Raw genomic sequence first — 25,876 nt, forward strand, 5'->3', positions numbered from 1 at the left:
AAACAAGGCCAGAATGAGTTCAGCAACCCTGGTCATGTAGTCCTAGTTAGGCTATCCATTAGTCTGATGAAGAGATACAATGTAAATGCTATATAAGCCAAGGAGGACATACTCAAGCAGCCACGCAGGTAATGCAAGAAAATTAATTAGGCGGCCAGGCAGTGTGACAAACTATAGCATATATTTTTATTTAAAAGGGGTTATCCTTGATTCCATTCTGGTTATTGTTACTAAGGGATAATTCAGAGCTGCGTCCTCTGCATTTCCAAGGGAAATGGGAAATTCGACATTTGTACACAAAAATTTTTGGATTTTAAAATCTTGGCAACTTAGTTCAAAATTTCTAAACACTGTATCAATTAAAAAAAGCATGTCTGTGCCTACATCCTGTCCATGGGCTGCCAATATTTTACTGGATATAAGCTTCTATTGCTGTCTAAATTCTATAGAAAGAATATTTTCAGTTTTCTTTAATCTGATACAATTAAGACCTGTATTCATACTACCATTTATTTCTTGATATAAAGTCTAGGTCCTTATTGGATTTGGCGATTTTGATACCATACTATAAGGTCTCACTAATATTAAATTCTTGGTGTTATGAAGTTGTAAAATGATGACAAAAGGGTTTAGTGTCAAAAACTCTCTGGGATTCATGGCAAACTGAGAAGAGTTCATTCCCAAATGCAGCCCACTCACATCGCTCTGCAGTTCGTAGGCCTTCTTGGCCTGAATCACATCGTTCTGGTCGGGCATGCAGGTCCACTGGTGCAGGTAATTGCGGTAATCCACGTCACTGACCAGAGCCTGGGAATTTTTAGAGTGCAGGATGGAAAGCATGTCCGCGGGGCTCTGGATCTTGGCCTTCCATTTGGCCCAGTCCAGCCGGTACTCTCGTTCATTCTGGAGCTTGTCAGCTATGAGGGCCCAGCGGATCTTGTTGTCATCCCTGGCTGTGAGGGTGCCCACGTAGTGTCCCTTCTGCTTCTCATGGTCAAGCTTGTATTTATACTGGAGATGCAAAAATAAAGCAGATGGGTCACAGCCTGTCCTCTCGATGCACCTAGGGCATTGGCTGAAAAAAAAAACTGAGAAGTTAAAAAAGGCCACTCACGTCACTGGCAATCTCCCTGGAGGCCTTGGCAGCCTGGATGGGGATGGCATCCAGCCGGACATCACAGCCTGCCTTCATTTCATCCCAGCCCTCACGGTAAAGTTTCTGAAAAGGAGAAAAATAAGATATCATCCTAGATTCAAATTTGCCAATACCTTCAATGGCTCAGGTGGAATTCATATCACAGGGGCAAAGTTTTGAAGCCCAAGGACTTGAGAGCAGTTAAAGAAGAGAATAGGTGAGAATTGTTCTATGCACCATGTCCTGGAACATGTAATGGTGTCTGGAGTCCAAAGGTCTGGGCTTGACAATCTCCATTCTTTTGTTTTTATTATTTTTAATGTTTTATATTTTATTTTTATGGGTACATAGTAGGTATATATATTTCTAGGGTGCATGCGATATTTTGATGTAGGCATACAATGGGTAATAGTTACATCAGGGTAACTGGGTACCCACCACCTCAAGCATTTGTCAAGTCTGTGTTATAAAAGTTTCAATTATACTCTTTTTTCTTTTTTTTTGAGATGGAGTTTCACTCTTGTTGCCCAGGCTGGAGGGCAATGGCGCGATCTCGGCTCACCCCAACCTCTGCCTCCCGGGTCCAAGCCATTCTCCTTCCTCCGCCTCCCGAGTAGCTGGGATTACAGGCATGCGCCACCAGGCCCGGCTAATTTTGTATTTTAGTAGAGACGGGGTTTCTCCATGTTGGTCAGGCTGGTCTCAAACTCCCGACCCTCAGGTGATCCGCCTGCCTTGGCCTCCCAAAGTGCTCCAATTATACTCTTTCAGTTATTTTCAAATGTACAATAAATTTTAAATTGGAATGATAGCCTTGAAGTAGTTGCTCATGCTTCATAATCTTGTTAATAAAAAGGGTTTGGCTTTGTTTCCTTGTGTCGGTGTATTGGTAACATTGGGATAACTTTAGACATTAGAAGTTCTTTAATGCAATAATTCAACTTATCTCAAATTCAATTCAGTTTTGTAACCTTCAGAATTGTAAACTTTTTACATTTGTGGGTTTTTTTCAATATGGCTTTTTTGATCTTATATGATTAATGATCCTTATCATTTGGTAATGTTAGATCTTCCGCTGAAGCATGATTGGATGTAACAGCTATTCTTCTGGTTTTAAAGAGAAGTTAACTAAAGTAGTGACTGATTTACAAGTATTTAAAAAATGTATGTAAGCATATGTTAACATTTTAATGGATACATTGTGTATTAACAAATAACAGAAAGACTCAGAAATAATAGTAATTTAAATATATAATTCACAAATCATGCCTATCAGTAGGGGAGCTTCCATAGCACAGAAAGAAGTGGATTTTAATTAGTGACAGTTTTGTAGCTTTTGCATGTCTGAAAAATGAGTGCTCAGACAAATTTTATCCTTGTAAGCAAGGACAAGTTTTATATGAATTTTCAATCAAGCTTTGTATAAATTTTAAATGGGACTATTTTGACAATTGACTTGTTTTCTGTACAGAAGAAAAAATATTCTCCATATTAAAATATACGAGAAGGGCTGGGTGCAGTGGCTCATGCCTGTAATCCCAGCACTTTGGGAGGCCGAGGCAGGTGGATCACTTGAGGTCAGGAGTTTGAGACCAGCCTGGCCAACATGGTGAAACCTTGTCTCTACTAAAAATACACAAATTAGCTGAGTGTGGTGGCACATACCTGCAATCCCAGCTACTAGAGATGCTGAGGCAGGAGAATCGCTTGAACCCGAGAGGCAGAAGTTGCAGCGAGCTGAGATCGCACTACTGCACTCCAGCCAGGGTGACAGAGCGAGACTCCCCCTCAAAAAATAAATAGTTAATTAAACTAGAAAATAGTTAATGCAAACATGTATTATGTTATCTTTTTATTTTTTGTTTTCATTCTATTTTATTATGCATATTTTTACACTATTTTTCTTATGTAGTACTTTTTAATGTGAATATATATGTATATATATGAATATACATATGAATATACATATGTGTATATACATATATATATATTTGACAGAGTCTTGCTCTGTCACCTAGGCTAGAGTGCAGTGGCACGATCTCGCTGCAACCTCTGCCTTCTGGGTTCAGACGATTCTTGTGCCTCAGCCACCCAAGTAGCTGGGCTTACAGGTGAGCCGCCACTATGCCTGGCTAATTTTTCTATTTTTAGTAGAGATGGGGTTTCACAACATTGGGCAGGCTAGTCTCAAACTTCTGGCCTCAAGTGATCCACCCTCCTCGGCCTCCCGAAGTGCTGGGATTACAGGCACAAGCCACCATGCCCAGCCAAATATATATACATTTTTAACTAAAAAAAAAAAAAAAGCCTGGGCCCTGAGACTCAATATTTTCAACTACTAACTTTGAGAACATGGGAAAATTTCTCAACTTTTAAAAGTCTCAATTTACCATCTGATAAAAACAAAATAACAATATCTTACTCATGCAGTGAGCATGAAGATTAAATGAGTCATTTTAACGTGAATATGCTTGTTACCCATAAAATCACATACAAATATTCTGCTAAAGTTGTGCTTTCTAAAGGATGGCAGCAGTTTTAAATTGTGCATTTAATCAAGATTACAGTAATGGTGATACATGTGTAAAGAAAATGTCTGTACAGTTTGGTTAGCATTCAAATGAGATGTTTGATTTCTTTCAAAATAGAAGTCATTCTCATTAATATCTAAATAAAGTTAATTTACTTTTAGCATAATTTTGAATATTAGTCTTGCTCATATAGTATCCATGGTAAAGTTCTGGTGTTTTCCGCTGAGAAATTCATCATGCAAAAGAGAGCATATGAGACTTTCCAGAATTCTCCTGCCACAGATGCCTATGGATTAGGTGGGAAGAGGCATCTGTACTGCAATGAAGAACTGACTACCCCTTGATTCAGCCTCTTGACAAGAATGCACTGCACCGTGACATTGATATCTAGTCCAAAAGAGAAAATACATCAGTGCCCTAAAATTGTATTTTCTTCTTAAACATTGGAAAAAATTAGTCCCCAGGTGGCTCATTATCCTAGAATTTATAGAGCTGTTTGACACATAGTGAGGAATCTTTGCTGGCAGCCTCCTTCTATCACAACGACATATTATTCTTTTGAAAGCAGGCAAACTTTCAAGCCTTGGCAAATTGCACTAAGGTGGTATCCTTCTGAGGTCATACTATTCTACACACAAGCAATTTCTGTGATTCATGAAGATGGTATCTTCCTTGAACTTTCTTGAATTGTGTAGCCAGCCACGTAACTGGATTATCTTGTACTCACAAATAGGTTTTTTTTTTTCTTTTTTTTTTTTCAGTTGATTCTCTTCCTTTTTTAAGGCTTAAAATAACTTCTTCTGCAAATAATGATAATTTGACCTCTTTCTTTCCAATATTTATCTTCTGTTCTTACTCTGTTTGTTTGTTTGTTTGTTTGTTTTTGAAGACAGAGTCTCACTCTGTCACCCAGGCTGGAGTGCAGTGGTGCGATCTCGGCTCACTGCAAGCTCTGCCTCCGGGGTTCACGCCATTCTCCTGCCTCAGCCTCCTGAGTAGCTGGGATTACAGGTGCCCACCACCAAGCCCGGCTAATTTTTTATATTTTTGGTAGAGACGGGGTTTCACCGTGTTAACCAGGATAGTCTCAATCTCCTGACCTCATGATCTGCCTGCCTCAGCCTCCCAAAGTGCTGGGATTACAGGCGTGAGCCACCGCGCCGGGCATGTTCTTACTCTAGCATCGATGAGAGGCTCACTCACTTAGCCAATACTTACAGCAAATGTTAAATAACGATGATGTTAGGGGGCATCCTCATTTTAATCCTGATATGAACAAGAAGTTTGGTCACTGAGGATGAGTTGGGTTTTGATTTGAGATTTATTTTTCAGTCATGTCAAGAAAATATTCACTTATTCTTTCTTAACTAAGATTTTATTTTTTAAAAATAAGAATGGGTATTGGATTTTGTCAGGTGCCATTTAAATCTAATAAAATGAGCTTTTTCTTCTTGTTCTATGGCACTATTAGGTCTCTTGACTATGGGGCCCTCTTGGCATTCCTGCATGAACCCCAGTTGACTGTATCATATCATTTTAATGTAATGCTGAATTTGGTTTATTAATGTTTAAGATTCCCCCCATTACTATTGGTCTACAGTTTAAATTTTATTTATTTATTTATTTATTTATTTATTTATTTATTTATCTATCTATCTGTCTATCTATCTATCTATCTATCTATCTATCTATCTATCTATCTATCTATCTATCTGAGAGAGGGTCTTGCCCTGTCTCCCAGGCTAGAGTGCAGTGGCATGATTATGGCTCACTGCAGCCTCTTCCTGCTGGGCTTAAGCAAGATCCTCCCACCTCAGCCTCCCAAGTAGCTGGGACCACAGGTGCACATCACTGTGCCCAACTAATTTATTTTTTATTTTCTTGCAGACTTGGGGTCTCCCTATGTTGCCCAGGCTGGTCTTGAACTCCTGGGCTCAAGCAATCCCCTGGTCTTGGCCTCCCAAAGTGCTGGGATTATAGGCATGAACCACCATGTCCAGCTGGTCTATAGTTTTTAATTTGTGACACTATCTTTGAAAAGTTCTGGTAATTGCAATGGATTTCCTTCTTTTACTAGGCTCCTGGTAATTTATTTATTTGTTGAAGTTTTGAAATCATCAAGGGGACCCTGACATTTGAAAGTAGGAAGGAAAGTGTTTAAATGCTCTCCTTAATTTCTTAATTAAGAAACCTCTTAATTTCTTGCTATATGTTTTTTTTTCCCTTGGGTCAATTTTGGTCATTTATAATTTTCTAGAAAACCCCCATAGATCCATGTTTTAGAATTAATTCATATATTTTTGCAAAGAATTATAATTATTGGCCAGGCGCGGTGGCTCACGATTGTAATCCCAGCGCTTTGGGAGGCCGAGGCGGGTGGATCACAAGGTCAGGAGATCGAGACCATCCTGGCTAACATGGTGAAACCCCGTCTCTACTAAAAATACAAAAAATTAGCCGGGCGTAGTGGAGGGCGCCTGTAGTGGCGGGCGCCTGTAGTCCCAGTTACTCGGGAGCCTGAGGCAGGAGAGTGGCATGAACCTGGGAGGCGGAGCTTGCAGTGAGCCGAGATCGTGCCACTGCACTCCAGCCTGGGCGACAGAGCAAGGCTCCGTCTCAAAAAAAAAAAAAAAAAAAAAAAAAAAAAAAAGAATTATAATTATTTTGAGTTTATCTGAGTCTATCATTAATTCTCCTTTCTTGTTTGTGCATCTCTTCATTCCTCTTTCACCTTCTTTGTCCCCTTATTCACAAACGACAACTAAGGAGACTTTTGTCGTGGAGATATTGACTCACCAGTAACTGGCCTTCCCAGTGAATCACCAGGGATCTCCTCTTTGCCTCAGTCCTAGTCAAGGGCTGACTGCAAGGAGTCTTCCCCACCCCACCAAGGCCATCTTCCCTCCCTTCCATGGTCATAGTGTAGCCCTGACTGGGTAACTTTCCAGACAAAAGAGAGTCTGTTGTGGTACTTACATTGCTCACATTAAGAGCATTTGCTCTAGCGAGGTTAATTTCTGGAGTATCTGGCATTATGTGGACTGAAGTTTTATCCTTGTCCCAAACCTCTCTGTACTTTGGCTGTGGAAAGAAACAGTAATAACAAGATTACTTCAAAATTTCATGTCACTAGTCCCAGTACGCAACTTTAATTTTCTTTTGGATTTGATCTAAAACCTTTTCATGTTAGGGCAAAGATTGCTGGAATCTTTTCACATAAGTTACTCAAATTTGGTATAAGATTTGTATTATTTCCTTTTATTAATACTTTGAGTTTTTCCTTAAAATTAATAAGCAAACCAAGACAATACTGTCAGTATTACTTAATAAAACTTTTGTTATTAACAAAGTTTTTACTATTCTAAAATAGATTACCAGGTTTATTATTTCTCATGTATTTATGGCATGAATTCAATTTTAACAGAAAAAAACTAACTTACAATGCTAATATTTTCAGCATTTGATTTAGCAAGGACCACATCAGGTGTGTCAACAATGCTTGTGTACTTAAGGTTCACCACAGGCGTCCGATAGACACTGTCACAAAGGATCTCCTGGGCATTTTTGACTCTCAATACTTCAGGAGACCCTTGGGGCATCCAGCCAATGCCACGCAACCACTCCAAGTCAGCCTTGTAGAGGGCCTGAAAAAGAAAACATAGGTAGAAGCAGGGTTTGTGTTTTGTTGTGTATGTGTGTGGTAAAATGACAGTTTTTATGTTATACACACACACACACACACACGTGTATATCATAAGAAATATATATAACATAAAAGATATACATATATAAAACATAAACACATATATATATATATTTTTTGAGACAGAGTCTCATTCTGTCACCCAGGCTGGAGTGCAATGGCATGATCTCGGCTCACTGCAACCTCCGCCTCCCAAGTTCAAGCAATTCTCCTGCCTCAGCCTCCCTAGTAGCTGAGACTACAGGCACATGTCACCATGCCTGGCTAATTTTTTAATTTTTTTTAGTAGAGACAGAGTTTCACCATGTTGGCCAGGCTTGTCTCAAACCCCTGACCTCAGGTGATCCGCCCGCCTTGGCCTCCCAAAATGCTGGGATTACAAGAGTGAAACCACTATGCCAGGCCTCTTATATTTTATCTTCCACAAACAATAATTAAAACAGAGCACTAGCCTGGCAAACATAATTCCTCAAATGCACAATGGCATTTTATTTTGCTTGGTTTTCTGTGGCAAGGGTCTGTGGGAAGTGCCCACATGCATTCTAAAAGGCAAAGTGATGCAGAAGCAGCTCTCTGTTTGAGGGAGTGCATGGAAGACTTTTGAATAATATTTAGGCAATCATCATACCATTACCAATGTGTACTTGAAAGCAACAATAATGCGCTTTCTAGTAAGTTCTCCACACAGCAGCCAGAATGATCTTTTCAAAATTCAGAATTCAAATCCGATGTCACAACATTCCCCCTATCCTATGGCTTCCCATTGGGATAAACATCAAAATCCCTGACACAGACTAGAAGGGGATGAATGGTCTGGCACCAGTCCCCACCTATTCTTTCAGCCTCGTGTCATCTGTACTTCCATTGGCCCTGTGTGTCCTGATCCCACAGCCCGTCTTTCAATTCGTAGTCTCATCATCCCTCTTTAAACATGTTGGTCACCCTGAAGGAATGCCCCATGTCCTCCTAACCGATCCAACTTCTATTCTTCCTTCATATCTCTATAAAATCAGTGCCTTCTCAGAAGAACTTTCTCGATCTCTTTTCATAGCACCATGGATCACTCTCAGCCACTCCATTTTTATTCTTTAATGAACATCTAGGTCTCAGTTATCAATGTGAACTCTCTAAAGTCAGGGGCTGTCATGTTTTTTGTTTGTTCTTGAGATGGAGTCTCACTCTGCCGCCGAGCTGGAGTGCAGTGGCGCAATCTTGGCTCACTGCAACCTCCGCCTCCTGGGTTCAAACGATTCTCCTGCCTCAGCCTCTCGAGTAGCTGGGATTACAGGCACATGCCACCATGCCAGGCTAATTTTTATGTTTTTAGTGGAGACAGGGTTTCACCATGTTGGTCAGGCTGGTCTTGAACTCTGGGCCTTGTGATCCGCCCACCTCGGCCTCCCCAAAGTGCTGGGATTACAGGTGTGAGCTACCATGCCCAGCCCCATGTCATGTTTTTTCTTCTTCTTTATTCACCATTGCATCTTTAGTGCTTAGCACAATGCCTGGCACATGGTGTGTTTAATAAGTATTTTTAAAAGGATGATTAGGAATTCGATCACTAGTTCCACAATTTTGGTCTCCAGAAACTGTCTTAAATCCACCACTTGGCAATGCATTTTAAGTGATGAGCATGCTTTCCTGTAATGAACTCATTCATTATAAAAAAGTATCTCTGGAAGCTTAAGGGAACCAAAGTCAGATAATTTTTAAGTTACCCATTCTATACAGGAAATAAATAACCTTCTGGAATCCATCATTTCTAAAAGTTTGGAGGGCAGAAAATATGAATAAATCTAAAAATGCCTCAGGTGAGTTAATGAGAGACCACATTGTGAAGAACTTCAAGTTAAAGGAAACAAGTGGTCTGGAATGTGCTGCTAACTTTTCAAATTAAGTGGAAGGAAGATGGTCCTGCCCTTCTTTGATACAAAACTGAATGACCATGCACATTCTTTTGTTTAAGAAACTGCCCCAGCACTTTGGGAGGCCGAGAAAGGTGGATCACCTGAGGTCAGGGGTTTGAGACCAGCCTGGCCAACATGATGAAAGCCTGCCTCTACTAAAAAATACAAAAATCAGCTGGGTGTGTGGCATGTGCTTGTGATCCCAGCTACTTGGGAGGTTGAGACAGGAGAATCGCTTGAACCTGGGAGACAGAGGTTGCAGTGAGTGGAGATCACACCACTGCACTCCAGCCTGGGTGACAGGGCGAGACAAAGGAAGGGAGGGAGGAAGGGAGGAAGGGAGGAAGGGAGGGCAAGGCTGGGCGCAGTGGCTCACAGGCTGGGCACGGTGGCTCACATCTGTAATCCCAGAACTTTGGGAGGCTGAGATGGGTGGATCACCTGAGGTCAGGAGTTCAAGACCAGCCTGGCCAACATGGCGAAAACTTGTCTCTACTAAAAATACAAAAATTAGCCAGGCATGGCAGCACATGCCTGTAATCCCAGCTACTTGGGAGGCTGATGCAGGAAAATCGCTTGAACCCAGGAGGCGGAGGTTGCAGTGAGCTGAGATTGCACCACTGCACTCCAGCCTGGGTGACAGAGCAAGACTCTGTCTCAAAAAAAAAAAAAAAAAAAAAAGTAAGAAACTGCAAACACTGTACACATTAACAAATCTATAGGAAAATTCTGGTAGCACCTTTAACAATGAAAACTTTCTGAAGAAACCTGGCTGTAGGTAGGCAATTAATAATTCTGATAAAATAATAATAAAGTGGAGTGCCTACGTACAGAGAGTTGTGTTTTCAGAGCATTGGAAGAAGCTATCAGGCAAAGCAATGGGGGGCTTGTTTCCTGGGGACACACTTACGTCGCTCTGCAGGTCGTAGGCTTTCCTGGCTTGGATCACATCATTCTGGTCGGGAAGGCAAGACCACTGGTGCAGGTACTGGCGGTAGTCCACATCACTTGCTAGTGCCTGACCTTCTTTGGCAGCGTTGATGGACACCATGTCCCCAGGGATGGAGATCTTGGCTTTGTGGTCGTTGTAGGCCTTTTTGTACAGCCTGTCATTCTGCATCTTCAACACATTTGCTGCCCAAACCAGTTTAGGGTCTTCCTTGGCACTGCGACATCCAATGTAATGGCCTTTCTGTTTCTCATAAGCAGTTTTGTACAGATACTGGTAGATGTGAACAGAAAATAGAAGAGCAATTTTTCTGAACCCACTTTTTCTAGAGAGCCTACTCAACATAACTCCATCTCCCTTAGTTTACCTTTTTTTGGGGGGGGGATACTGTTTTTATTTAAATTCAAGCCATAAGTTTTGAGACACTGGTTTGTCTTCTATGTCTACATGCATGAAAACATTGAGAGCACCTCTTAGGCAAGAACCGTGTTGCTGGATTATCTCCCAATATAGCCTGGCCACCTTCAGATGTGTTGTCACACACAAGTACCAACTGTACTTCTTATTACTTTAAATCAAATTAATTCTTTGTTGAAATATGTATTTTTTGTTTTGTTTTGTTTTTTGAGATGGAGTCTCACTCTGTTGCCCAGGCTAGAGTGCAGCGGCGTGATCTCAGCTCACTTGCAACCTCCGCCTTCCGGGTTCAAGTGACTCTCCTGCCTCAGCTTCCCGAGTAGCTGGGATTACAGGCATCCACTACCATGCCCGGCTAATTTTTGTATTTTTAGTAAAAACAGGGTTTCACCATGTTGTCCAGGCTGGTCTCAAACTCCTGACCTCAAGAGATCCACCAGCCTTGGCCTCCCAAAGTGCTGGGATTACAGGCATGAACCACCGTGCCCGGCCTGAAATAATTTTTAATTATAAACTTATTTTAAAATTTTATTTAAAAATGTATAACCCTACCTAAATGGGGGAAAAATTTTTTTTCTAGCACACATTAAAACAGCCATATAACTATTTAAAAAAAAACTTGTGCATGTACTACATAAAATTATTACATGAACCACCAGTAGTATGCATGCCACACTTTGAGTAGCAACAGAATTCTTTGTACTATGAAATTAAATCTCTTTAAGTACTTGTAAATTAAGTGATATTGTGAAGATATTGAAAAGAAAATCAAAATCTGTGCTTAAATGTAAGAGTTGCAGAACCAAACATAGATGCAAAAGGATCCTCAAATTGTAAGAATTGTTCTTGGATTTAGGATTTAAAAATATACTAATAACGATGACCCAATCCATTTAAATATAATTCAAAGGGCATTAAGTTAAACTCCCTCTGTTTCTACTAGTTAGGGTTTGTTCCAGTTGGGCAAGGAGGAGCTCTTACATCACTGGCAATATCCCTGGAAGCCTTGGCATGCTGAATCCCAATGGCATCTGCTCGCAAGTCATAACCAGTCATCTTGACATCTTCCCAAGCTTGCTGGTAGTGTTTCTGAAAACAGAGAGTGCAATACCACAGTCAATCTGAAGAAGGAGCAACTGAGTCAGCGTTACTAATGTATATAAAAATAGATAGTAACAGTTACACTGAACATTAATCTCTCCTTAAGATTTATAAAAGAGTCTGCTTTCATATTGAGCTTGAATTCCAGTAGATTTTTAATGACATTTAGTAAAGCTCTCTCCCAATAATTATTTTTTGAAGAAGGAAACTTAGGAGATAATAAATCATGTAAAAATCAGAAAAATATATATATTGCTTGGCTTTTACAAGGAAAAAGCAATGATGGATGGCCCACTAAAAAATGAGAACTAGATATTATTCTATGTGTATCTATAAGTTTTATGCTGTGTTTTTGGAGAAACCATTCCATTTTTCCTTCCAACAAACATTGAGATGTACGGTATACAGACACATGCAGACCCACACAGCTACTTATTAACTTAAAGACTAGAAATAAAAGGAATGGGAAGAAAATGCCTTTTGCCAAACTCTTTGGGGTATATAATAAAAGGTCTGGTTAGGCAGAGACCACTCTGAAAAGCAAACGACGTGTGCTGCCTTACATTGCTGATCTGCAGAGCATTGATTTTGGATTGCAGCATCAAGGGAGTGTCAGCCGGCACGTTCACATTAGCCTTCTCTTTCTCCCAGGCATCGCGATACAATGGCTGGTAAAAATGAAAAACAGTGGAATGGTTGATTAGTGAATAAGTCAATCACCACATAAACGAAATTATAAAAGTCATAAAACATACTAGAATAAATGGATGATGAATAAAATTATAAGTGAATTTTATAATAAATTAAAACTAACATTGTAAGTAAATTAAAATTTTTAAGTAAGATTAAATCAGTAAATCTAATTTTATATTTAAATAATAAGTAAAATGAAAAGTTCCTTTTGGATGTTCTCCGATATAAACGTAGATTATACGTGGCATAAGCGACTGCACCTGACCTCATTTGCACTTTTATTTAAAAGGTGCCAATAGTGACTTCAAAAGGAACACATTTATGTGTGATACAACATAATTTAAAATGAGTCAGAAATATGGTAGTAAAATTATACTTTTCCATTTACTCACATCTAATTATCTGATGGGTAACTCCACACTGCATATAGCTCTGATGATCCCCATTGCTAAGCAGGACCTAGATGTTTTTGGTCTGAATAACTGCCATAATGTCTAATATTGGGGTTGTCCCTAGACTTCTCAACCTATTTTCAAGCAACGAAGAAGTGGCAATTTTGTGATTATAGCACCAAGTGGTGGGCCTGTATCATGGTCTGGATCTCCAAATGTGATCAAAGTGTGTATCAGGGTGTGCAGAACGTGAAGATGCCCACCACATGTGCATTGACCAAACACTTAGCAAAGCAAATGAGATACAGTGGCTGCTAAGAGAATGACTACACAAAGATCTATCTGGATACATGCATGTTTCAGATCCTGACGCTGACATGAAGAGTCTGAAGTTCACATTTAAAATTCTTCTTGATTGAGATTTCTTCCATTTGTCTGAAAACATCATCCACCTGGGCTTACCTCACTGATCTGTACAGCATTGATCTTTGCCTGGATTACTTCCGGGGTGTCCACAATGCTGGTAAATTTGAGGTCCTCAGGCTTTATACGATACAACCTTTCATTCAAGAGATTCTGGGCATTCTTCACTCTCATCACTTCCACAGAACCCTCTGGCAACCATCCGATACCCTTCAGCCATTCCAGGTCTGACTTGTACAAGTTCTACATGAAGGATAGGAACATAGAGTGGGGAAGAGTCAAAGTTGCCTATAGGAGTTCGATGCTTGCAAACCACACACCACCTCTGTTTAAATCAGTTAGCTGGCTAATCTCATAAAACTCAAGGATCAACATTAAATGTTAATATTGGGTGTTATCTCTACGGCACACACAGGAGAAGTTTAGAGTATCCTGCAGGAATTGGAACAGGGCTCACAAGTGGCACTTGGTGGAATGGCAGCCAGCAATGGCACGTAACTTTGTATGCTTGGATTAGTTTCTACACTCATCACTTGAAGCCTGCCTTTTATGTACCACTGGGAATAACATGAGTTGGATTTTAGGAGGTAAAGAACCTTAGATGTAGGCATAATGAGAAAAAAAAACATACCTATATCTATATCCACCCTGCCCCCCACCTCTGTCTTTTTCTGTGTCAAGTAAACATGAAATCCAGCATTTCCTTATGCTTACATCTACTTCTGAAATATACATCTGATTATGCAAAGGTAATGGCTCAGAGTAGCTGCAACTGATATTTTCTACCTAATTACACAGAATAAGAGACTGATTTTCATCTTGGTGAATAAGGTCTTGCTACCATAAGGAGGAGTCCTCTTTAAGATAGAAAATGTTTGGGGAAAACTCTGCTACCATGAATTGTACAGAATATGTTAGGTTCTATTAAGATTACCATTTAAATTATGCCTCTGGGGAATGCACTGGGATTAAACACACAAATACACATCTCCCCAGGGTCTGGTGATAATATACGCACATCGCTCTGCAGATCGTAGGCTTTCTTGGCCTGGATCACATCGTTCTGATCTGGCAGACACGTCCACTGGTGCAGATAATTGCGATAATCAATGTCGCTAACCAGGACCTGGCATTTCTTGGCTTGAACAATTGACATCATGTCCAACGGCGTGTTGTGAATTCCTTTGGACTTCTCATAAGCTTTCTTATATTCTCTCTCACTCTGGATCTTGGCAGCATGTATAGACCACACCAACTTGGGGTCATCTTGTAGGGTCCGGAAACCCACGTGGTGGCCCAGTTGCTTACGGTAACCTTCTTTGTATTTGTACTAAAGTAGTAAGAAGTCAGATAAAAAAGACATATGAAAATAATGTATTAAGAGGGGTTTTCTTTAAATGGTTTCAGAATGTTTTCTCAGCCTTGGTATAAATGGACTCAACACTGGCCGTCATTATACATTTCAGTTCACTTTAAAGGAGTTAGATAATACGATTTTAGGTCGTTTCAGAGAGGACATGAGTAAATCAGGAGATGGTGTGGTGAACAAGAGTAATAAAAACAATAGCTAACATTTACTAAGTAATTACTCTATGCCAGACACTATTATGACTACTTCAAATGTGTTAGGTAGATCCCCGTGAAACTACCATGTTTTTCGGTCAAAAATCATTGGCGGCAATTGTGATCACAGTTCATTGTCACAATGTCTCTATGAGGTAGATACTATTATTAACATATATTCCAGATGGGGAAAACAAGGCACAGGTGATAATCTCCATGACCAAGCTTCCCTGACAAGTGCAACATTAGGTCAAATGATCTCCTAAGAGTACTGAAGGAACCTCAGGTACGGAGAGGTCACATTTGTGTGGTTTTGGAAACAGATACGAAAGATGCGTGTTTCAAGGATGGAAAGCAAGGTTGTAGCTTGAATCAGAAGATAACAACAAAAGTTCTGTGGACAAGAGTTTCCATCTGATGAGTGTCTTAGGACTAGGGTAAGATGGTTTCTGTTTCTTTCCTATGTTTGGACAACACAGGCAAATTTGAACAAAGAGAGAGAAAACTGGGAATAAAGCAGATAACGTGGACCAGCTGTGGTTATTAGAGGCAAAAATGAAGAATGAGGAGGAGGAAACAAGCGGCTACATGACAAAAAGCAGAGAAGAACTCAGAGAAAGGGAACAAGGTGACTTAAAGAGTTGGAGCTGGGGGCAGGGTGGGCTTGGTAGCATAATTATTTTATTTTTATTTTTATTTTTATTGAGATGCAGTTTCACTCTTGTTGCCCAGGTTGGAGTGCAATGGTGTGATCTCACTGCAACCTCTGCCTCCCGGGTTCAAGCGATTCTCCTGCCTCAGCCTCCTGAGTAGCTGGGATTACAGGCTCCTGTCACAAAGCCCAGCTAATCTGTTTGTTTGTTTGTATTTTTAGTAGAGACGGGGTTTCACCATGTTGGCCAGGCTGGTCTTGAACTCCTGACCTCAGGTGATCTGCCTGCCTCAGCTTCCCAAAGTGCTGGGATTACAGGCGTGAGCCACCATGCCCAGCTGGTAGCATAATTATTTTGACCACTAGTAAGTTTTAAAATTAGAATTAAATGAACTTCAAAAGATTACTAAGAGTATTCTACATAAGCCTCCAGTATAAAATCTTACATATAAATGTGATTTCAGTCTTAAGTCTTATATGAAATTATCATCTGTGATTTATATTTGTGGAGAATGTCAGAAATATTTTAGAGATAAAATGACATTGTATTGGGTCCTGAATTTTCCCAGGAATTTAATACAGACTCTTCATGATGTTTCATTTCTACTTTGTAACAGCATCAAAGTAAATTTACACATATACCTCATCTATGCTAACTTTAATGTTTTCCATTCCATTTTAGTATTTTCAAATAGAGAAAGCTTCTAGCACAGGATGAGATGCAATTATTTACACAGATTTTTTTTAAACACAAAATTCTTGACAAATAGTCTCCCTGCTTGTTTTGTAGAGGAGAAAAACCGCAAGAAAAAAGAAGGAAGCGTACCTCACTGGCAATTTCTCTGGAGGCTTTGGCGTGCTTGATTTCAATGGCATCTGCCCTTATGTCATAGCCTTTCTGCTTGGCCTCATTCCAGTCTTTTTGGTAGAGTTTCTATAGAGGGAAAATATAGGTTTGTTTACAAGAATGGAAAAATAAGCAAATATACTCAAATTTGTCATAATATAAATCATAATGTAATATACTCAGTATAACAAAAAAGCATTCATTTCTGGGTTCTTCTGGTTGTTGTCCATTTCCTTTGTGGTGTACAGGATACTTCTGGTTAAAATTTCAAAGCTAAACATCAAACTCTATTAATGTTTGACTATTCGCATCCATCACAATATGGTATGCGTTTGAAAATATCCCACTACAAGTACATGGAACCTAAGGATTAGTGGGGAGGCCAGAGAACCTTTATCAAGTTATCAGGTAAGATCTGATAAGATTTTTCTCCCTCTAATTTTGCCCTTTGACTTTTCAGAAGTTTCTGCTAAAGGGTTGTGACATAGATATCATAAATAGCTTGCCATTTAGATGTAATTAAAAATGGTCTTTTGTCTTTCTTATGGTCTTGAATGTCAAATGAAAAAGTCCTGGATCAGTTGAAAAAACCTAAGATGATAACAGAGACTGTTAAGAGTGAAGGAGGACACCAAAAGGATTCAGGTGTCCCAACTCCTCCAGTCTAGGCACCCAGTGGTGTATCCAAGCACACATTTAAGAGAGAGGAATTCCATTCATACTGCATTGGGGCTGGTAGCTAAAGAGAAAATATCTAGCACCAAAAGCCACAAACATTGCAAGGTAGGTAATTTGTCTGCTGTAACACTCTCCATGCGCGGACAGATATTGCCTATAAAGGCTTCTACACTTCATGTTCGTGCCACTTACATTGCTGATTTGCAAGGCATTGATGTGGGCCTGCAGCATCTCCGGAGTATCAGAAGGAATGGTGATGTTGGTTTTATCTTTATTCCAGGCTTCTTGATACAGTTTCTGTGGAGAGAAGGGAAATAGGAAATCAATATCTGAAACATTAAGCCTTAGCTAATGTTTAGCTAATAGTTAGCTAATGTAAGCCTTAGCTAACTACTCAGTCTAGAAAAATGTTTTTACATATGTTTATAATGGTTAATTTTATGTGTCAACTTGGCTGGGGCACAGTACCCAGACATTTAGTCAAACATTATTTTAGGTGTTTCTGTGAAAGTATTGTTAAAATGAAGTTAACATTTAAATCAGTAGATTCCAAGTAAAGCAGACTACCCTTCATGATGTGGGTGAGCCTCATCTAATTAGTCGAAGACCTTGATAGAAAAGACAAACCTCCCCCGTAAAAAGGAATTCTGCCAGCAGATGGCCTTTGGGTTTGAACTGCAACACATCCCTCAGTCTCCAGCCGGTTGACTTACCCTGCAGACTTTGGACTTGCCAGCCTTTATGACCTCAGGAACCAATTCCTTAAAGTCTGTCTCTTTCTGTGTGTGTGTGTACACACACACACACCCCCTATTGGTTCTGTTTCTCTAGAGAATCTGGACTAATACAATGTTCTATTATTATGTAGCATGACACTACATGTCTTAGTATTTAATATGAGGTTAACAAATATTTGTGCTCCTGAGTTGCCATGGAGTGACATTTTCATTGCAGTGCTTCAAAGTGTGTATGTGTGGTAGAAGATAGGCATGTTGGTGTTGGTCAGAGTTCTACTTTGTGTGTCTTCACTAGTGAAGACATTTTTAGAGTTGCTCCTCTCACCAAAATTCTTTGAAGAAATCCAGTCTATGGACTCGGTTTGGGTGGTATCATTGGAAAACAGAATCCAGAACCAGGAAAGCTTGATAGTAGGATGGTTCTTACCTCACTTATTTGCAGAGAATTGGCTTTTGCCAGGACAACTTCGGGAGTGTCAACAATGCTGGTGAATGACAAAGCTTCTGGTCGTGTCCTATAGAGTCTTTCATTCAGGAGGTCTTGAGCAACCTTCACTCTGTTCATTTCCACCGAGCCTTCTGGCATCCAGCCGATGCCACGCAACCACTCCAGGTCTGCCTTATACACACTCTATAAAGAAGATGTCAGACAAAAATACCATTTCTGGCCAACATGGTGAAACCCCACCTATACTAAAAATAAAAAATTATCCGGGCATGGTGGCGCATGCCTGTAATCCCAGCTACTTGGGAGGCTGAGGCAGGAGAATCGCTTGAACCCAGGAGGCAGAGGTTGCAGTGAGCCAAGATCGTGCCATTGCACTCCAGCCTGGGCGACAAGAGCGAAACTCCATCTCAAAAAACAAAAACCAAAAAAAAAAAAAAAAAATTTTAAGTGTTAGACATACCAATCCTTAGCTGATAAATAAAGCACATGGGGTTGAAGGGATGATAAATGCAGCAGACTGTACTTCCAAAAAAGTAAGACCTGAGATCTCACATGATTCAGGGTTTTTAATATTGATGACGGAAGTAATTTGTAAAAAACATAATTATTTATACTAGCCATGAATAATATATAGTAATAATGCTGAATTCCGTATAATTATTTGATATTTCAAAAAATTTTATAATTGAAATTTTTGAAGGAAAATTTTGCTGAATTGGATTCCATTTTAATCCTGTGATATTGACCCAAGGAAATGCTGTTTAGTGTTTTGGATCTAACGTAATAGCAGCAATTATTTTAAAAACATGCAGATGATTTATATTTGAAATATGTTTTTATTGCCAGAAGTTACAAATGACATAGGAAAAAAAGTCTGGAATCTAGGCTGGGGAATAAAGGACATGACCTCACTGAGGCTCATCTCTGTTTTTGCTTCCCACTACATAACTACTAAAGATGGATTTTATATTAAACAATATGAATGGTACCCCCCAGCCCCACCCCCGGGTTTGTGCAGTGCACAGCCCAGGGGGCTGTCCACAGAGGCACTGACTGGACAATGAACAAATGTACGTCTTCCCCTTCCCCTTTTCCCAAAATTCATGTTACGTACATCACTCTGCAGGTCATAGGCCTTCTTTGCTTGGATAATGTCATTTTGATCGGGCATGCATGTCCAGTGATGCAGGTAATTGCGATAATCAATGTCACTGACCAAAGTCTGACATTTCTTGGCCAGCAAGATGCCTAACATGTCCACTGGGCTAGAGAACTTGGTCTTCCACTTCTGGAATTCCTTCTTGTACTCCCTTTCACTTTGAATTTTTCCTGCATGTATGGCACACATAATCTTGGGATCATCTTCAATGCTCTGGGCTCCAATGTGGTGGCCTTTCTGTTTCTCATAGGCTTCCTTGTATTTGTACTAAAATGCCAGAAATACAGATGGAGACATACAGTTTTAAAACCATGCTCAGGCTGACAATTACAGACAACATGAAATGGACAAGAATTTTATTTTACAAATATTTTGGCATTTCTGAACTATTATATTTAAAAGCAATGTTTTATACTGTTATAAAAATAATTGTAATCATGTATCTTCATTGGTGAAAGCATTCCCTGTAGTAACTCCAACTATAATGCCAAAATGTATTTTTATCCTCTGTAACAACAAAGGGAATGGTCTTGGGAGGTAGGAAGTAGGACAGGAAGGTACATGTGGAAATAACTACATGTACAACTACTACATGTTGGTGTGGTCCACCAACCACCCTCTGGGTTGTTCAGCACGGTGGAGACCACAGAGGGTTAGATGGAAGGTACTCACGTCACTGGCAATGTCCCTGGAGGCCTTGGCACTTTTGATGGAAATAGCATCTGCTCTCAGATCATAGTCCTTCATCTTTGATTCATCCCATCCCTTGGTGTACAGTTTCTAGGAAGGGATAATAGACGACAGAAAATAAGAGTGTTTGAGGAAGGTAATAGGCCAATTCCAGAAAGGAAATTGTTATGGTGGAAAAAGCATTTTAATTACTCTTAGAAAGGTTTAAGCAACAATCAGGAAATCTCTTACTTGGCTGATATTGGCAGAATTACTCTTGGCCAGCAGGATTTCTGGGGTGTCTGGCATCACGTGGATGGAGGTTTTGTCAGCATCCCAAGCTTCTGTGTATAAATGCTACAGGGCAGGGCGGGGTGGGGCATGGGGAGAGGGAGTATAAGACCTTTTGTTAAAGCCAATAACATCATTACAGTTGTTAGCAAATTTAACTTGCATTTAACTATATAATAGCTCCTTCTAATGCTTGTGGGAGGTGAGGGAAGTAAAAAGGTCATGGGGAAAGTAAAACATAGCAATATTTAAATAGCTGTACAGTGGTTTCATAATTAATATAATGCAATATAATGGTTACTATTAGTAATTCTTTTCATCTAGTGAATCACAAGCTTATTCAGACATCCAAAGATGGATCTCAGTTATAGAACTATGAGACAGTAGAAATCCCTAGACTTCAGAGTCAATCCCAAGTGCAAACCCAACTCTACTATTTCCAAGCTGTGTGATCTGGAGAAAGGTACATAACTCCTCACATTCCTCATTTCTGAGAGGGGGAGAATCTTTCTTTTTTATTATTTTTTGAAGATGATCTATAACATATATAAAATGCCCAAGTCACAGCAGATACTCAACGATTTTTTGGTGATTCCTATTGGTGTTATCATCATGGTTGCTGTTGATGGATATAAAAGAGTTTCTGGAGCTGTATACCCCAGACTCTGGAGTTTGCTGTCTGAAGCCACTTTCATATTTGTACTGAGCACTCAATTGTACTAGCTTAATGATTGGAAGGTTTCCAGGCAGGTGCTGGAGAATTCAAGTTCAAGTCAATCTAAAATATGCATATTAAAGGACTGATGCATTGGATAAAAATAGATTGATGAAACTTTGGATGAAACAAATGATCATCTATCTTGTGTAATAAAACTGAAAGCAGAAATAGCAGCTAGCTTTCAAAAGTGGATTTCCATAACCTAATGTGGAGGAGCAACCCGAGCAACCAATTTGAATGTATACCAGCATTGCTATGAAACGCTGTGTTTCCCAGCCTCAGAATGAAATGTAAATGGCTTATATTCCTTACCAGATGACTAAAGACATGTAAGTGGCCTGAGTCTGCTCTGCCTAGGAGAATGTGTAATGAAGGGTAATGCATTTGTGATGTTTCCATGTCACTGCTCAGAAAGGTGACTAGATCACTCCAGGGAAATCATTCCAGGCTCTGTTCCCACATGCACACAGAAAATTAGGGGGCAGGGTGTTGAGAAGAGCACACAGAGTCACCTTTAATTCAAGCAGATGCTCTGTTAAAGGCCTGCATGAGAATGAGGCCTATGACACCTCCTTTCTCAGGGAACCCTTAGGGAATTTCCTACTTTATGAGCCAAATCTGTGGAAGGTATGATTCTGGCAACAGGAAACAGCTGGAGACTCACCTTGCTCATTGTCAGGGCATTATTCTTTGCGAGGACAATTTCCGGAGTGTCTGTAATGCATGTGAATTTGAGCTGGTCTCTAGGCTGGCGATACTTCCTGTCACTCAGGATTTCTCCAGCTCTCTTCACTTTCTCGACCTCTACAGAGCCAATGGGAACCCATCCTATTCCTCTCAGCCACTCAAGGTCAGATTTGTAAATAGCCTGAAAATGAAATAATGTCAAATATTTATAGATGTCAGCTAGACAGCCTGGTGCCTGATCTTAACATACACGGATAATGTATAAGTCTGAATCTTATTTACGTAAATTTTGGGGAAGACCCACAGAATTGCTTTACTTTGGTTTAGAATGGCTAGTTAAATGCCTGGCTCCTGAAGGTAGCCAATATTTACTGTTTTAAAGACTCACAGAAATCTCTTTAATGCTATTCATTTTCAGTGATACAAAACCACCTTAAGGAAATTACTGCCTGCCTCCTGAAGCAAAGTGTTTCTTCTCTGATTTGATGGTCCCTACTTCCTCTTATGGAAACCATACTGGGTTGCAATACAGTTGGCACCTATGTTGTTGGGCAGTGGCTTTCACAGCTCGTCTTGGTATATAGAGAAGAAATGAGCATTACTGGTTGACCACATGTTGCATTAATATGTTTTTTTGGGGATAAAAAGACATCTTTTCTCGTATGTTTCTATGTACACGCTTCCAAGTCAAAGAGTACATCTCTTTTTACTCATATTTATCTTATCCTCCATCCTCTTTCTTGTATTAGAATTCAAGTAAACAAATACATTTTTTTCTTTCATTTTCTTCTTTGAATATAAACAATTGGTTGAAGGGAAATTTTTCTTGTAAGGAAGGGTAACAATTCTTTTTGTTTTTATAGCTTTTGGGGAATCTCTCTTTTTATTAACTGTCACTGCTTTTATCATTCTTCCAAAAGTGCTTGATTTAATCAGAGCTTGATTAAAACAAGGAGCTACCATTATCAATGAGGTCATATTTGAGTCTCCAAAGGACTCTATTGGCCAACAACAGAAGTGTCTAACATATTTCTAGGGAGCTATTGTTCTCAGGTTTCTTAGACAAATTGTCTTAATAGGTATAATTCATTTTTAAACTTCCTTTCAGAAGTTACAATAGATAATTCCTATAAGTTAAATAGATACAAAATTATAATGCAATTGATTCATTTGGAAAATTAGGTTGTTTAGAACAGGAATTCTTAACTTGGCATCAGTGAACTTGGATAGAAAAAATATGTAACATCCCTCTCATTTTCATCAACCTCTAACTGAAATATAGCATTTCATTCCATTATAAGTATTACATTATAGTAGTATTCACACTACACCTGACTTTGTCAGCTTTAGAAATCTCAAATCTTTTTATGTCTTATTATAGTTTGATATAGTTTGGCTCTGCATCTTCATCCAGATCTCATGATGAATTGTAATCCTGGATGCTGGAGGAGGAGCCTGGTGGTAGGTGATTGGATCATGGAGGGGGACTTCCCCTCTTGGATAGTGAATTCTCATGAGATCTGGGTGTTTAAAAGTGTGTAGCACTTCCCCCTTTGCTCTCTCTCTCCTGTTCCGCCATGTGAAGATGTGCTTGCTTCCCCTTCACCTTCCATCATGATTGTAAGTTTCCTGAGGCCTCTCCAGCCATGCTTCAGTACAGCCCATGGAACTGTGAGTCAATTAAATCTCTTTTCTTCATAAATTACCCAGTCTCAGGTAGTTCTTTCTAGCAATGTGAGAACAGACTAATACAAGTTGTTGCTGATGTCTTAAAAGTATTTATGCTCATCACTTCTTTGAAATTAGTTATTACAGTCACTGCTAGAACTTTTACTTAATGTGTTAATGAAAAGCACATTACAGGTTCGGTTTAATACTTTGATAATGATATTTCAATATGATTGGTTTATTTTGAAATTAAACACATATTTTATTTTGTGCATTTCAGAACATTATCCTAAAGAGGTGTCTGTAGGTTTCACCAGACTGGAAAGATTCCATGGCCAAAAGAGTTAGAATGCTTTTCTAAACCATTACTGAAGAATATTAGAGCCACTCACATCACTCTGCAGGTCATAGGCCTTCCGAGCCTGAATGACATCGTTCTGATCAGGCAGGCACATCCATTCATGCAGGGGATGCCTGTAGTCTACGTCGCTTACAAGGATCTGACACTTCTTGGCCGTCACCATCCCCAGCATGTCCACTGGGCTGCTGAACTTGGTCTTCCACTTCTCAAAGTCTTTCTTGTACTCCCTGTCACTCTGGATCTTGGCCGCGTGGATGGACCACAGCATCTTCGGGTCATCCTCAATGTTCCGGGCCCCAATGTGGTGGCCAAGCTGTTTGCGGTAGCCTTCCTTGTACTTGTACTAAAGAAAAGAGATAAGAGTATAATGACAAGAACATCTTACATAATCATGTTTCATAGGTTCACACACATATTGTTTCTTTTTCTTTTCCCCATAACTATTGTGAAGGAGAAAGGTGAATATCATCAACCCTATTTTTAAAAGTCAAAACCTGAACCTAGCAGGGGTTTAGTGATTTGCACAGTCACACCACAAGCAGGTGGCAGCATGAGCCTAGAATGAAGAGCTTCTCATTCCTAATATTTTTCCTCCTCATTATACCACACTGCTTAGTTTACCTTTGATTCCTTAACAAGTAGAGGTAAATATATTGTACAATCTAATGGAGTATCTACTTAAAGACATAGTTATTTTCCCAAAACTGTTTGACATTAAGAAAATTTTAGAATAGTTCCCTTATTAGAACTTATAATAGACTTCTCAGTCAAGGATATGTGTTACATTTAGATAGAGTTTATGTGTCGCCAGGAAATGACTCTTATTAGCCTATCAACACCACTGAGCTTTCACTATGAGTCAGCTTTTCTACCTTTAAGATTCAAGAATAACACATTATGGTCCATTTCACCATGAGATGATTATGGTGTAGGCTTCTCCAGCTTAACAGCAAGAAAAGTTTTGATAATAGGGCGTGTGTCCTTAACCTTGGCAAAATAAACTTCTAAATTGATTGAGATCTGTTTCAGATACTTTTTAGTTTACAGAAGGAATGAAGCATATGTCTAAGGCATGAGGCCCTTGCAGAAGAGGGAAAGTCTGGATTTGAGTCCTAAGGAGGCTTGTTGTAGAATGAGGACACTGGGAACCCTTAGGAGGTGTTTCGCATGTGAAGAAAAGTAGAGAAGAGGCGATAGCGTGTTGAGAAAAAGCTTTGCTTACTTCGCCCCCTTTTCTCGTGTCCAGTGAGGGACATCTCACCAATTAGGAGTTACAAAGGACAAAACAAATCTCTAAAACGTATCCATCTAGTTTTCTTTTAATGCCAGAATAAATAAATAGAAGTAGTAAGGAAGAGTTTACATGTATATTGACTGTTTCCCACATGTTATTTAAAGGGAATAAATTAATCCCTTTAATTTCACAAACATCTAGGTCAACTGCTGTTCAATTTTCTATGTATTTATTTTTTTGGGTTTTTTTTTTTTTTTTTTTTGGAAGATGCAGTGTTCAATTTCTGAGGCTCAAAAATATGAACCCATTTTTGGTGTCCATCAAATGCTTTTTTAAAAATAGTGTGTCTCTATTTTTGATTGATTGACAGGTATAATGGGTCTAGAATTTTGTGCTTTTCTTTCTTTTTTTCCATTTACAATTTTGTATAGGGAAAAATCACCAAAGGGAACTGAGACCTGTAGGGGTAACTAAATTTCTGGCAAGAAAAATTCTGAAAGCTTCTATTTGTCAACATCTTTGAGTAAGAAATGGCTTTTCCAAAAACATCCACTTACATCACTAGCAATCTCTCTTGAAGCCTTGGCTGCTTGGATTGGAATGGCATCCAGACGCAAGTCACAGCCTTCCTTCTTGGACTCTTCCAAAGCAAGTTTATAGAGTTTCTGTAGAAAAGAAAGTCATCATTCATTACTCCTTCCATAAAAAGTGAAGCTGTTTATTATTACATTTTCTTTGTCCTCGTTTAAACTACAGAAATAATCCAGAAAGTCAATTATTAGGGTGCGTTTATAGATAGCTTTGCCTCATGGGTGCTTAGGATTTTTAAGACATATGTTCCAAACATTGGGATTTATTGACTTGTAAATTTCAACCAAAAAATGGGGGGAAAAATCAACATTTGGTTGGCGAG

At 39.4% G+C, this 25,876-nt stretch overlaps 1 protein-coding gene across 3 annotated transcripts in view; it reads right to left on the minus strand.

Annotated features, from left to right (window-relative positions):
- The window catches only part of NEB (nebulin), a 223,338-nt gene that overhangs the window by 84,526 nt on the left and 112,936 nt on the right, over positions 1–25,876 (minus strand). For 2 of the 3 annotated variants that reach the window (XM_073019680.1, XM_073019681.1), the window contains 10 exons: positions 25,521–25,628; positions 23,761–24,072; positions 21,678–21,881; positions 20,257–20,361; positions 20,008–20,115; positions 19,291–19,602; positions 7,107–7,310; positions 6,643–6,747; positions 1,115–1,219; positions 700–1,011 (listed from right to left, as the gene is read on the minus strand). In XM_073019680.1, the coding sequence (XP_072875781.1) occupies positions 700–1,011; positions 1,115–1,219; positions 6,643–6,747; positions 7,107–7,310; positions 19,291–19,602; positions 20,008–20,115; positions 20,257–20,361; positions 21,678–21,881; positions 23,761–24,072; positions 25,521–25,628 (1,875 nt within the window). Of the gene's footprint in view, positions 1–699; positions 1,012–1,114; positions 1,220–6,642; positions 6,748–7,106; positions 7,311–10,186; positions 10,499–11,623; positions 11,732–12,306; positions 12,412–13,290; positions 13,495–14,269; positions 14,582–16,292; positions 16,401–17,183; positions 17,289–18,155; positions 18,360–19,290; positions 19,603–20,007; positions 20,116–20,256; positions 20,362–21,677; positions 21,882–23,760; positions 24,073–25,520; positions 25,629–25,876 lie in introns of all 3 variants that reach the window. The other variant, XM_038002139.2, reaches the window with a different exon arrangement.

The sequence above is a fragment of the Chlorocebus sabaeus genome, chromosome 10 (assembly GCF_047675955.1).
Source record: "Chlorocebus sabaeus isolate Y175 chromosome 10, mChlSab1.0.hap1, whole genome shotgun sequence".
Lineage (NCBI taxonomy): Eukaryota > Metazoa > Chordata > Mammalia > Primates > Cercopithecidae > Chlorocebus > Chlorocebus sabaeus.